At 40.3% G+C, this 15,011-nt stretch overlaps 1 protein-coding gene across 1 annotated transcript in view; it reads left to right on the forward strand.

Moving 5' to 3' along the window:
• RLF (RLF zinc finger) overlaps positions 1-15,011 on the forward strand; it is a 42,661-nt gene that overhangs the window by 12,337 nt on the left and 15,313 nt on the right. The window contains exons 4-5 of the mRNA XM_057380270.1: positions 4,191-4,323; positions 14,666-14,868. Of these exons, the coding sequence (XP_057236253.1) occupies positions 4,191-4,323; positions 14,666-14,868 (336 nt within the window). The remainder of the gene's footprint in view (positions 1-4,190; positions 4,324-14,665; positions 14,869-15,011) is intronic.

Here is a 15,011-nt window from a genome sequence, read left to right on the forward strand (position 1 = left end):
CTTATTGTATTATTCTTTCCTGATTTTATCTAGAATGAAACGGTTTATGTCCTGCTCTTTAAAACCTGTTTATGGCATTGTCCTAACTTAATGAGGTCCATATTGTAAATATTGCATTAGGTTTCTTTGAAGACATTTGATGTATTCCTAATAGATTTTTGCAAATATTCCCATTAATATTAGTTTTATATTCTTCAGCAGATTCAGTGATGCTCAGCTAAGCATTGTCATGGGAGTGTACTGGCAGTAGTTAGTTACTTATGCCAYATATGTTGGTGAATTTTATATTTGGCGTTTTGGTATTGATGCCCTAGACCTCAAACAYAGTGCTGACTCAACAAATCAGTTTGCTCATATCAAAAGCCCCTTYTTTCTCACCATCTAAGGTCCTTCCAGCCCTTAATACAAAGGTGCTGAAATGTGAATAACCCTCAAAATTGGACTGGGCTCTTCTGGCTCTCTACTGCCTCCTGAAGCTCTCAAATTAGGGAGCAGTTGCTATTGGGAAGACATTGTTTGTGTTGGATSTCTGGATTGCTAAATGTCATAATCTGTGGGACAGCATTATTTTCAGTAGCAGTACTTCACCTGTGTCCAAGTTGTATGATTTTAAAAATATTTTTTGTCAGCCATGTCATTCCAGTAATGATGGCAGATAAGTGGACTGCCCTGGCTGTTTCTGAGGCTGTGGCTTCTAACTCCTCAGTGTTTTGATTGTTCCACCCCTTCCTAGGGCATTACATCTGTGCTGAATGCCTTCACAGAGCTCACTGAAGCTAAACTCAGTCTTCCAGGTGAAGCTTGAACACACAGGTTCTTAAATGGCAGTGTTTTTTGGAGTTAGTCTTTGACCTGATGTACACTTGAAAGTAGGCTCTCAAGTGTAGACTGAGAGGTTGATTCTGTAATGTTAGTGTGAGGGAGGAGAATGCATAGTGGATGCTCTGGTAACCTGTTGTATTGAAGACTTGAAGCTGTGTGATATGTAGTTGGGCAAGGCCAGAGAYAGAGGTTGTTTAAATGGGCTTCTATTGATTTTCTAGATAAGATTCAGTATCTCTTCTACCTGCATGCCTGTAGTGGTTTTCTTAATCATCCTCAAGACTGAAGATAAAATAACATACATAGACTTCGTATAGGAAGTAACTGTCAGTTACAGAAACTGGGCTTTGGTTAGGTATTTCATGGATGCAATTTTAAGTAATTTATTTTTTTCCAGTGATGTTCTTAAAGCTGTCCTGAGGCTACAACTTGAGCATGAGCTGATTCATGTCTTTTCCCCACCTCCAGCTCTGCCACTGGTGGCAGGGACCAGGAAGGCCATAGTGCTGACCTTGACAGGAGAACTTGAGGCAAAGTTACAGAGTAGCCCAGCCCCTCCAGTGTCCTCTGTTACTTGATGTCCTGTTGAGCTGTTCTCAAGATTTCCTTGGTCCTTCCTTAACTCAGTCAAGTGGAGAAAACCAGAGAGATCAGCTTGGCCCCTAGAGCCTTGTATTTCCTCAGAGTGTGCTGTGATTTGTGTCCAGGTGTGTGAGCAGCAAGTGATGATAATCTGAGAGCAAGCCTTGACAGCTTCTCTGCARTATCCCACATCAAGTCCCTGTCAAGCACCAAACCTTATGAGACATAGTCTGATTAGCAGCTGAAGATTGTCAGTGCTTAGATAGGACTTTAAAAATGACAAGTGATGACTTGCTTTGTTTACTTTCTCTTTTCCCCTCTGGACTATTACATTAAAGGTTGGTTATAGCTGGAAATTCTGTTTATTTAAAGGTGAATCAGGACACTATGTTGCTTTAACATCATGACTAGCATAGGAAGATTCCTAGCTATGGAATGCACTAATACCCGTTTCTAGCATCAGGGATACATTTGGTGCTACCTTGTCRGCTTACATGAAAACATAGAAAATAYRCTCTKCTTTTTCTTGRTGYCCTTATGCTGCTTCTGAGATCTYCTGCAGGTACTTAACACCTTGTGCTGCAGAACACCACCCAGTGTTCTTGCTTACCCTCTAAAATTTCATAATTCATTGCTTACTCATCTACYACACACAGTAAGTTGTCTGCTATRATGRGCTTTGTAGGACTGTRTACATCTTTTTGTGGTCCCTTTTGGGTTGTTGGAATCTTCACTTGGTATTTGCTGGGAATGATTTTCTTCTAACCTTGCCTGTGTTCTCAGCTTAGTGAAAGAATGCCCCAAAGTTATGCACAGTCTCTCTGAAGAGGTTCATTCACATAATTTTCTRTTGTAGAGACTGATAGACTGTCCAAAGAACACATTAATCTGTATGAACTTGTTGCTAAACATAGACTTCAGTGATGCATCTAATACTTGAGTTCATTACATATATAATGCTAATACACTAATACGCTATGGGATACTTGGAGCAGACACAGGTAATAAGAGAGTGAGAAGAGCCTTGCATTGACTGTGCTTCTCTTTAATTTGGAGTTTAGTAAGTACCATGTGTGATAGGATGGTGTTATAGGTATTCAGGAAGAGTCCTTCAGGAAACTTGAGAGTACATGTAAATGAACCCTTCACTGTAATAATGCAATTTTCCCATCATGAGTGAAAAAGCCTCACTCCTTAGTGGGGAGATGCTTTGCCCAAGAGTTAAAATTCAATTTCTCTTGTGCAGAGATTATTGCAGGACAGTTTGCTGCAGAATTAGAAAAGAAATAGACTACTGWATCAAAATAGTGAAGATGGTCTGAAATTTACATCTGATATTGGATATTGAACATGAATATCTGGTTTAATAAGACATCTAATCATTAGATGCAAATATGCCCTTTACTGTGAATGGTTAATAGGAAAATCTTGGTTATTTTCATAGCAGATTTCCTTGATTGTAGAAGGTAATTAATGGACTTAAACATGTCTTGTGTGTTGCACTGTGGAAAGTGGTTCATTGGTGTCTATTGTTAGTGCATGATACAACGTTCTTTGGTTACTCTTGTATTTTTAGTGGGCATAGCATTAGCTCCATTTAATTCTAATAATTCAGAACATAGATTTGATTCGAGTATGTCTAAGGGATACAAGAGAGGCTATCAAAAGCAGCCTGAGGTTAAAGGTTACAGCTTAAAACACAGCTCACCAGAACAAGGGAGTATTGCCATGTATTGAATTTAMGATCTGTTGAGAGAAGCATTTTTACTAAGGTGTAACCACATATTGCATACAGTTAATTAGCTTTAATTTGTCAGTGTTAGGAAATTCTGAAYGATGATATTTTAATTCTTTCAGTTCAAAACTCCCTAGATTAGTTTTTCTGCTGGGACAGGAAATGCTTGGAATTTGTTTCAAGTTGCTTTCTCTTTTGTGTTAGACTCTAGATTCTTCCCATATATAATGTCATTTTAATTCCTCTTTTACTCCTCAGATTTCCAGAATTCGAAGTGGTAGGGCCCTGATCACTCTGAGTAATATGCTATGTRTAGAGGTTTCATGGGTGAACTTCAGCTGGAGGCTGCTGATTGTGGAGAGTCTCTTGGTCAGGCTTCACAGCATCAAATCTGTTAGGATCAGAAATCCCTGGGTTTTAGTAAATGCACTGGACATGGATTCGTTTCTAAGAAAATTGCATCTTCATATCCAGTAGAAGGATGTTTTCATYTTAATGATGAAATCTCCCTTTGCATTCTTCATCTAGTGTCTGATGGCTTTCATGCTTCTCARAGTTTGTCACAAGAATTGACTGGCTCATCTTTAGTGTCAATACTAAATGTACAATTTTAGACTCTTACCATTTTGTTACTCACTTTGAAAACTATTTAGTCTTCCTTTCGAGTTCTTCAATAGCATTATATGCTTGATACAAAATCATCCTTTGTCTTTTATCCAACAATTCCTGTTCCTTTTTTTTTTTTGTACATACATCTGTAGATGGAGAAAGATAAAAATTGTAGAGGTTACAACTGCTGAATAGGCTTTTTCATTTAAGTCATTTCAGTCAACTCAGTAAYCTGAAATTGGAAAGCTTTGCTGTAGGATTAAAGAAGTGAAAGAACATTGGACTATTATAATCCCAATGCAAACTTGTCAGAGCAGTAATGCCTGAGAGGAATATTGTGAAAGTATTAAATATAGTGAAGTATTAGGATAGATAATGTGAAATGGGCTTGTTTTAATTTTTAGCTAAGACTTTTAATGAATTTTTTTTTTACATTTTATAGGATTCACATGATGCTTTACTGGAATTTGGGAATAACAACCTCCAAATATTGGTGGATATCACAAGGGAAGGGGTATGGAAAAATCCAGTTCTTCTTAAAATTCTATCCCAGCAACCAGTAGAAACTGAGGAAGGTAAGAGTGTGTTTTTAGAGATGATGTGTGGTTGTTCAGAAATTACTTGGTGTGGTTTTGGTGGGTAAGCAGTGATTTGAAGTCAGTAGAGAGTTGCATTTTAAATTGTATTGTGCAGTAGTATTTAATACATATGTTGCTAAATAATAWTAATTATGAAACTGTCTCACTGGCATTTTGAATAATGTGTCCAATTGTACAACCAGTGCATCTCTGCTTGGGCTGTACTGTCCATCAGTTTGAATATTATGAAACTCTGTTTTAARAAAGAATTATTTCTTTTTCCATCATAAGAATTTAGAAATTTTTCTTCCTGAGGTTGTTTGTTTCTCATAACTCTGTGCTTTTAAATGTTTTCCTAAATGCTTCACAGGGAGGAATTGGGTATGTCTGCACTTTTTGGAGGCATGAAAGATTCATGTGGAAGGGCTGGGAAGTTCTTTGTGTTTAGTCTATGGAATTAAGATCTTGAATCAGAAACTCTTGAGAGGTGAGGAATAGGAYGTGCTAGTGTCACTTTATGTAATACAGTCTTTCTAATGTCTTCTATTAAATTCTTCCYTTACTCTGAATTTTTTCCCACTAGTGGTGTCATTAGGTACTTGCAGGTATTATATCTACTTCACTAAGCGTRCACTAGATTGTAGTTTGCCTCTGATAGTTTCAAGTTTAAAATAGTATAGAAGGGAAGAAGTGTTTTAAACATTGTCTTAAAAATCAAAGGAGAACAAAAAGGTATTTTAATTTTTCTTCCATAGTGGAAACCTTTGTTCTGGCTTTGGATAGTCTCTCTTTGAGATGCATTATATCAATATTTTTAATAAAGAAATAGAAACAGGTTTTGGTTATTTAGAGAATTTGTTGTTCCTTGTTCTAAAAAAAGAGCAGCCAAGGTAGACTGCAGTCTTCACTAGCCTTAGGGTCAGGTATTAATAGTATGGCAGAAACATTTAAACTGCTGTTGTAGCTTAAACCCAGCTGGAAACATTAAGCCTTACTCAGCTGCTCCCTTTTCCCCCACCCCCTGTGGTGAGAGGGAGACAAARGCAGCAATTCTGAGTTGAGAAGAATTTACTTGAAAACGTCAATGAGATAAGAAAATGAACAGTGACAGCAGYAATACCAAAAACAACAGTTTATAAAAGCAGATGATTAACATGCAAAAACAATCTCTGAGAAACTCAAGAGGACTGCAGACTGCACCACTGCACTGCAGCCTGGACCATGCAGCTTCCGAGACAAAAAGGCATTCAGCCCCCATGTCTTGTGCCCAAGTGCTGGATAATGAAAAAAGAAACAATGATGGACAAATTATGCCCACCCATACTCCTTCCCCAAGCCTGAGACAATGAAAAACAACGATAGACAAACCCATCTGGTAGGACTGGAGCCACCCCACCAGTCCACTCACTGCTTGCTCCCCTGGAAGAAAGGAGRAACAGTGGTGGTGTTTCCTCTGCACATTCCCTTTTCCCAAAGCCATGCCCCATTCTTCCCAGAAGTAAGAATCCCTTACTTCTGCTCTCCAGTGATGAAGTGGGAATAATAGACCCACATAGTTCCAGACCCACATAGTTCCAGGCTCTGCCCTCCTCTTATCCTTGGCCAAATCTAAAACAACTCCAAAGAGCATTTAATCTTACCATCTCCAGTATATCTTGAAAAGAATTGCATTCCATACCAACATCCTGCCCTGGAGTTTTTCATTGGCAGTGTTKATAGGCCATCCAGTTGGACAGTTACTGCTCTTAGTGTATTTCTGCTCAAAAGGATTTCARTTTCAAAATTGGCCCATATTCTGAAAACCTTAATCTGTTGAAGAGTTCCTWACTTGGAGAGTTGTGTACCAGTGAGGGTTAAGGGTTAGCTGGCTTTGCAAACTCCGTTTACCTGGGGCAGGCCAAGAAGTGTTCGGTAGGAATAGTGAGTTCCAGTAGGATTGATGTCCTTCTATGTATGTGTGGACTCCATTGGAGATTAATTTGCTTCTTATCCATGTGGCTCATTTTAGCAGCAGCTATATTATTGACTGMTGCTATGCATCTTTCTTCCAGTGTGGAATGACCTTGATACAGRTCAGACTRYATGTTGACTTCATCAGAAATAGGACAGAATGGTTTGTTYAGTGCTTTGGCTTTACATTTGAAGTTTTTGCTGACACACTGATTGTTTRACACGTCTCTGACCATGCTGAATTGGCCAGTGTGTAGGTATCCATTTCTGAGATCACTTGGCAACCTGAAACTGTTGATTTCTTAGACATCATTATTTAGTACCTATTTGTCTGGTTAGCTGGATCTGAATAGATGCTCAGAAGAGTTGTCCTCACTGGTGTGTCTTTCATTGGATCCAAGCAAAGGCAACAGATACCTTTACTCGCTGCTGCTTGTCCMGGCTGGCAGTGGTGAGTTTAACAAGAAGAGCAAGAGGTAATTAAAAAGGACTYCAAGGCTCTGGTTCAGCTGGTTGATGGGGCAGGAACACAGATGGCATTCTGCTCGGTTCCTTCAGTAGCAGAAATGAATGATGAAAGGAGCAGAAGARCCCATGTTATCAATGAATGGYTTAAGGGCTGGTGCCATCAGCAGAATTTTGGTTTTTTTGATCAAAGGGTAACTTTTATGGTACCTGGCCTGCTAGAATCAGATGGGCTCCATCTATCTAACAAGGGCAAAAGGAATCTAGTCCATGAGTTGGTAGGGGTGGTTGAGATGGCTTTAAACTAGGTTTGAACAGGGAAGAGGATGAAACTAAGCTCTCTAGAGATGAGCCCAGGGGTGGTTAAGTCAGAGTCAGGGTTGAAGTCAGCAGCACGGCTGAAGTGCATGTGCACTAATGCACACAGCATGGGTAACAAACAAGAGGAGCTGGAAGCCATGGTACAGAAGGAAAGCTATGACGTAGTTGCCATCATGGAAATGTGGTGGGATGACTTGCACCATATCACCATCTCCAGCTCTCTGAAAGGAGGGTATAGGCAGGTAGAAGTCGGTCTTTCCTCCCAGGCAACCAGTGGCAGGCCAAGAGGACAGTCTTAAGCTGCACGAGTGGAAGTGTAGGCTGGGCATTGGGGAAAAATTCTTCACAGAAACAGTGATTGGGCACTGGGATGGTCTGCCCAGGGAGGTGGTGGAGTCACTGTCCCTGGAGGTGTTAAAAACGACTGGATATGGTACTTAGTGCCATGGTTTAGTTGATGAGGTGGTATTAGGTCATAGGTTGGATTTGATGATCTCAAAGGTCTGTTCTGACCTATTTAATTCTGTGATTCTCTGACATTCATTGGAGCTCTTCTACAMAGGTCCATTTTCAGGTACACAGGCATGCCTAAACAGTCTGAATGTGACTGGAATCCTGTATCAGACAAATCTGGCAAAAGCACATTTCTCAAGTGAAGTATTAGATGTTTTAAGGGTACTTCTGAGAAGTTGAATATTGGCCTAAAATGTTGCTTCTACTGCTTGTCTTGTATTTGTGGCAATCTTGGAAACCTTGGTTTGGTTTTTTGCTTGCTTTCAGGGTATCAAAATGCAGATAACTGAGGAAAGTGTCCTTGTGGCCTGTGGACATGCAGCATTGCTGCTTAGACATAGTTAGATGATCTTTCTGAGCTGTCAGAATCTGTCCTCTTAGCACCCAAGCAGGATGGTTTAGATATTGGTTGAGTATTTTCAGCTAACAATGSAGGGAACARTAGAARGTAGCAGAGCTCAGTGTGGTATCARACATGTAGAAAAACYGAGAGCACTACWTGGGAGTGCTGTCCTTTTCTACTCCAGTGTTTTGGCTTGCAATAAATACTGTGAAAGTGGTGGATCAAAGTAGTAGGAATATTAGTAGTGGAAATGGAAGAGCAGAGAGGTGGGGAATGGTGATATTTAATAGCTATAAATACTATAAAGTAATTATTCAGGAGCTACATCGTTCAGTGCCATTACATTACAGGGGATGGAAGGGTTTTTGTTTGGTGCTTTTTGGTTCTGTGAGCCTTTTGGAAGACTAAGAGCATCGTGAATGGGTATTGAAGATTTGCAAGGAGTTGTAGGAAAGAACATAAGGCTGTGAAAGACAACAAAGGGCATAACATTCAGTCTTGTGTAGCAGTTGCCAGCTAACCAATAACATTTCAAAGAAATCAACATAATGCATATTGTGCATCATAAAACTTCAGAGTGATGCAGGAGAAGATAAGTAGTCCTGTGAGGGGAGGGAGTTGAATTTATGATCCTTATGGGTCCCTTTTACCTCGGGATATCCAATGATTCTAAGTAGATTGAGGCCGTATGTAAAGTTTGCTTTTTTCTCAGACAGCAAGATTTATGTGCCAGATTTGTTACCCTATGCTCTGATACAAAGCAAAATGAAAACTTAGAGAAATCCTGTTCTCTATGCCATTATGGCATATTATGGCATGGAAAATATTTTGACACTAAGACTGTGCTCCTGGTGTAATTGGTTTATCTTACTGATATCATCAGACCAATGTGATTCAGTGACTGCAGAAGTTACAACTGATGTACAAACTGACCCGTGAGGCTGTATTATACCATGTGTTGTGRTTATCTTGGTCCTGTTTTACTTCCTTTTCTTTATTCACTCCTCTTTTCTCTGTGCCAGGAAGTCAAATACTACTGTGATTTTATTTTGCTTGCAGAAACTCTGAGCAGCTGGAATTAGTCTCTTGGCCTTACATAGGACATGGTTGGAGCTAATATTAAGCATCTATCTCTAGATGTCTAGTGGATTATAATTATAATCCTTTTTTACCTTCAGAATCATATCAAGCTGTAACAGGTTGACCCTGGCTGGGTGCCAGGTGCCTTCTAAGTTGCTCTATCACTTCCTTTCTCTCTGGGACAGGGGAAAGAATAAGATGGAAAACAACCAGCAGGGTGAGATAAAGCAGTTTTATTACAGTAAAATAAAGAAATAAGCAGCAATTTGCTTGCACATAAGCTAAAGGGAAAGAAAAAAGCAATCTTTACTTCCCATTAGCTGCAGTGTTCAGACACTTCCAGGGAAGCARGGTTTCAGCATGTGTAACAGTTCCTCTGGAAGGCAARCAYTGAAAACTCTTGAATRCCCCTCCCCTYCTGTCTCTCTTATCAGCTTATATATCTGAGCTGACGTCCTAGGGTATGGAATATCCCTTTGGCTAATTTGGGTCCCCTGGCCTGGTTGTGTCCCCTCCCAGGATCTTGCCCACTCCCATCCCCTTTGATGGGGGAAGSAATGTCAGGAGGGCAGCRCTGCTCAGCAGTAGCCAAAACACTGCTCTGTTACCAACACTGGTCCAGCTCTTAATGCAAAGTACTGTACCTCAGTCAGACCCAATACACAATTAATGCTAGTTTCTGTAGCACATAATGAGTCACTGATGAGTTATGAGGTTGGTCTTCTTTCACTTGTTCACTTCTTTGATCTGTTTAATGTTCTGTTGTAGCAGGCTCCATTTGATAGAAATAGGAGGAATCAAAATGTGTTTCTGCAGATCCCAGAAGGGATGGTAGTTCTGCTGTTAGGCTTGGGGAATAGGGGCTGCAGAAGGAGCTCCAYTGCAGTGGGTTTTCAGTTGCCTTACTCAAACTGCCATTTTAGCCTTCAGTGCTACAGCAGCCTCACAAACTGTCTTTTTCAGTCATCTAAAGCTTAGTTTCTTTGAGTAGTTTATATTGCATACTTTCTGGGTTTTTGTGATGAGTACCTGAGAAGCACTCCTAATTTTTGCTGGAGCTGTGTTTTGTGAACTGGTAGTTCATCTTAATGATCATCAGATGCTTACTTGAGTGAACAGTCSTGAAGATGTGTCAGGTTTCTGCCTTTTCTTTTTTTAAAGTTTGTCATTTTAATTTTGTTTTTTAATGCAATGGCCTGGAAAAGGAGCTGACACGAAATATGGTKTGCCAAATTTGTTCCAGCAAAAGTTTGAATAGCAGCTTGGGTTCTGTCTGCTGCTTCTGTGGCTGTTACTAAATTTCACTGCCGTGTGGTAGGCTGTTAGTTCCTGWTTTTTACTGTCAGCTGGCTGAGGATGGTTGTTCGGAGCATTAATATTTGTTTGAGAAAAGGGCCATTAAAAAAAAAGCATCTTAGGCCTTTTAGATGACTAAATGATACCAGCATCCCAATGTCACCACAACTGATGCTGTTCAGCAGTTCTGGAATCCCCCATATTCTGTGCCTCTGGCAGCTAGCTTTAGTACTCTGATTCCAAGRCTTTTCCCCCTGGTCCCCAACCCCTTTTGTCTTAACAAACATACCCTGAACCAAGTAGGTTGGGGCGAGCTTGTTGCTGAGTGCAGCAGATGAATGCCAACAGCTTGGTACATCTGTCTTGATGAGACTTGGTGTGTAGGAAAGCTGGGATAACTGTCCAGCCACTGCTATTGTAGAATATACAGACCTCAGTGTCAGTTGAACATACTTAATGTATGTTACTACACTTCAGCACATTGTCCTGKTCCACAGGAACTTTCAGAAATGCTCACCCAAGATGCTGTTTCTCTTGAATGTTCAGCTTAGTGGCCAGAGTCTTTTCATGCTGTAGTGCCATCCATGCTAACCATAAAGGTTAGTGCCACCCATGCCACCCATAAAGGTTATATTCACAGTATTCTGGTGTAACTTAAATTGTATTTACTGCAAGTGTTTTGGGTGAGAGAGGAATCTCTTACCCTTACTTTTGGGTCCTGGCTTAAGAGAGTTCTTAAGATATGTGTAGTATTCGAATCTGCACTGCCCTTTTGGCTGAAGTGTTTGGGAGAGGAATGGTTGCAGGGTGTCTGTGCTGATTTTTAAAGTAAGCTGTTTTAATTMTGAGGTCTTTAATAGAACACTGTGACAGAACACACAAGAGCAGGAGATGTAGGAAGAGAAGGAASAAGAAAGTCTGTTCACGAACATTTATGGAAATGTAACAGATTGAGTACAAAATTAGGTTCTCTGAGGGAAAACAATTCCCATTTTGCTGTTTATTCCTCARGTTTTGTTCCTTTTTCAGGAAAAGAGAAAACTTTCCACTTTAGAGTAAAGCTGAGTGCTAAGATAAATGTTTTCCTAGTGACTCATTTCTGAATTTTGCTCCTACTATCATCCCTTACATCTGCATGACATAGGAGGTCAGTTTGTCGTTCTCCTTTGCAGAGTTCACTACACACTCCCTTAGGTGTGAAAGAATTGGCCTGAGGGCACAGAGCATTTTCTTATTGACAACTGCAGCAAGTTGAGACCCTCTKGTGCATACCAGCACAGTCCACCTTCATCAAAATTTCTCTCATTTGTGCTGGAAGATAAAAGTGGAACTGTTAAACTGAAAAGGTTTAATTATTCTGGCTGACTGCAGGTACTCTTAAAATACTTCCCATGTCTTGACTAGCTGRCTCTGCCATGTCAGTAAAACTTCATTTAAGCAGTTGCCAAGTGTATGTCTAGCTGTGTAAACAAGAGGAATCTAAATAAGTGTTAGAGGAGGTAAATAGAGTTTTTTTGGCTTTTGGGGTTTTTTTTTTGAGTATTTATTCCTCTTTTGGACGTGAAAAAAAAAGTGGCTCTGTGAGCCAAGTGTAGAAAAGAGGGACTTACAGAATTGCTTGTGGGCACTAAACCCCATTCCTGCTAGGCCCATGAATAGCAGTTTCCACTTGRAGAGGTGACTGATGTGATTCTCAGCTTTCTGAGAGTTTACCCTCAGCAGTGGTCTCCTGGCCCTCGTGTTGTGGCAGCAGTCTCTTGCATCACATATCCATATTGAAGCACTGTTAGCTTTCCTTRATAAATATTCAAGCAGTGTCATACAGATGCAATTTTTAATGAAGAGAGAAGGCTTGCTTCCTAGCAACTGGAGATGTTCCTGCAGGTTGCCTCTTGGTCATACTATTCTTTTTGTTTTATCCATTGAAGTTCCTTTAATGTGAAGTGTCAGCTGTGTCAAGAGTTTARTGCTCAGAGGTTTTTCCTGTCCCCTAAGCTGACTTGTGCAGAATAAAAGTAGTTTCACTACAGGCATGTGGTGTGTACCTGGTGCCTAAAATGAGTTTTCTGTTCAGATGCACATTGTAAGTTTTCTGCCAGCTTGTGTGGTGTCTGTTAGAGTTAGAACACACTCTTGTTCTGTTAGGCCAGGTGCAGAAATTGTGAAAACTTTCTTGTTCTGTGTTATGTGCAATCCTGTCTTTCAGAAATTGATATGCCATTGGTTTCTTAACTACCCATCTTTCATAGTAATAATAGCACGCTAACATAGTGGATGAGCCATTGAATGGAAATATTCTCAGTAAGTTACTAGTCTAAAGCAAGCATTCTTTTTTGACTAATCTGGAGTGTTTTACAGGAACCAGAGGTAACTGGTTTACGACAGTTGCTGCAAAACACCATTCTAGTATATGTTTTATCAGAGTGTTTCAGGTATTTCCATGATTTCTTCTATAGTTAGCAGCTAGTTTGTTTTTCTTGGTTCACATGCATTACTCCATGTRGTATAAGAATGTGTTAAATCGTCTCTCTTAATTCACAAGAGTCTCTTGAATGATCTGGAGACTCATATCAAGGCTTTCTATAGATGTTTATGTTAAGCTGGAAATAGCAGCACAGCTATTTTGAAGCATATGATTTCATYAGCCAAGGCAGAGCACATGTACTTACCAAAGCTTCTGATGTTGTCTCTCACAGCATTCCTGGATTAAATATCCAGCACATAGCTTGGTAAATCCATCATATGTTGGGTGAAGAGTGAGCTGATAGGTTGGGTGCAAGGGGTTATAGTAAATTGTCARACTGGTGGGGTTTCTTTAATGTCTTTATAGATTATCTTGGTGCWGAAGTTAAATGTACATGAAATAAATTTGCTGATGATACTATGTTAGGAGAATCTGTCATCTCCTTTGAGAGCAGAGGCCTTATAGAGAAATCTGGATAGACAGAGAGCTGGGCAGTCACCAACCATATGAAATTTAACAAGATAAGTAATGAATTCTCCACCTGGACATGGTAATCCTGGTTATATGGACAATCTAGGAGATAGAGAGCAGCCCTGCAGAAAGAGATCTGGAGGGTTTGAGCTGATGGCAACTTGAGTATGAGTAAGCAGTGTATCCTGTGAGGGGCCAGCTGTGTCCTGGGGTGCACCAGGCACAGCATTGCAAGCCACTTGAGGAGGAGGTGACTGCCCAACTCTTTTCTGTGCTGAGGCAGCTTCAACTCGAGTTCTGTTTCGGGTTGAGCAGTTTTGGATACTTTAGTACTGGAAGGACATCAGACTACTAGATTGTGACCAAGGTGGGGAGAAGCCTCGAGGCTCCTCCTYATGAGGAYCWGCTGAGGTCTCTTGGCCTGTTGAGCCTGGAGAAGAGAACACTGATGGTGCAATCTGCACCTTCCTCAAGAAGGCCATGAGGAGGAGGTGGTGATCTCCTTTCTCTGGCGACCAACAATAGGCCAGGAGGACATGGAATGAAGCWGTGTCAGGGTAAGCACAGATTAGACATTAGGAAAAGGTTCTTCATCCCAGGGGTGGTTGGACACGGGAACAGACTCCCCCAAAAAGCGGTCACAGCACCAAACCTGCCAGAGTTCAGGGAACATTTGGCCAGTGCTCTCAGTCATACAGTTTCATTTGAGGCAGTCCTGTGAGGAGCAGGATGTGAGGGTCCCTTCCAATTGAATTCTGTTTCTATGATAAACACCTGGGAAGAGAATGGAACTAAATCTTTGAGGTATTTAATTCAAATAAATTTTGCTAGGTACTTAAAATAATAATCTGAAGTGGCATTTTTACTATTGAATTAGTTCATCAAGTCTCATAATGAATAGTTGTATCTGCTTGATCAAGAGCATAAGCCTRGCATGTCTTAAACCCAATTCTTCAAAAGTACCACAAAGATGATGTTTTCACCCTCAACTTAATTTTACGTATTTTGACATTACATGGGATTTCAACAGCTTGGGTAGAAAACTCTCCAGTTGRAAAGCATGTATTTTTTGATTCTTGGAATGTAAAGCTACAGTTAAAAGGTGATGATTTTAAACTTCAGTTACACTRCTGGTATTTGTGTGGTGTGACCAGTATCCTTTAGCCACTGCTGTGGCATATGTCTTTATGGTGCTGTCTTTTGYGGGGCATGGTGGAGGTGGCTGTTTGGGTGGGTCTGTTTTCTGTCGCCAGCATTCTCTTCCTGCAGAGTTTGGGAGAAGCTAGTCCATTGCTGTCATTTGTAATGATGCCTAGAGTTTCCTAGTAACACTGACCGTACACAAATTTGTAAAGAAGTGTGAATGCAGTGAGACAATTTCATTTAAGTGTCACCTGTAAATTGGTCTATTCTCAAAGAATTTTTTCTTTTCCTAGCTAATAAATTGATTACACGAGAAGGGCCTTCCTTTCTGCAGATGCGAATAAAACACTTGATGATGTCAAACTGCATCCCCCAAGCCACTTTCTTATCAAAATTGTGTGCAGATTCTCCAGAAATTGCAAATGTTTCATCTTTTCGCCAAGCCTACATCACATGTGTGTGTTCAATGCTGCCTAATGAAGACTCCATTAAGGAGGTTAGTAACCTATAGTCCCTTTTTAATTTATATTTATGAAGCATTTTAGAATTTATTTCTGTAATACTAAGAACTGAAGCTGAAGAATGAAAGTGTTGCAGCAGAGTTCCAAAAGAGGAATGATCTATTGCAGACTGYASTAG

Source organism: Malurus melanocephalus, unplaced genomic scaffold (assembly GCF_030028575.1).
Source record: "Malurus melanocephalus ecotype Western Australia unplaced genomic scaffold, MMel_1.1 scaffold_442, whole genome shotgun sequence".
In the NCBI taxonomy this organism is placed as follows: domain Eukaryota; kingdom Metazoa; phylum Chordata; class Aves; order Passeriformes; family Maluridae; genus Malurus; species Malurus melanocephalus.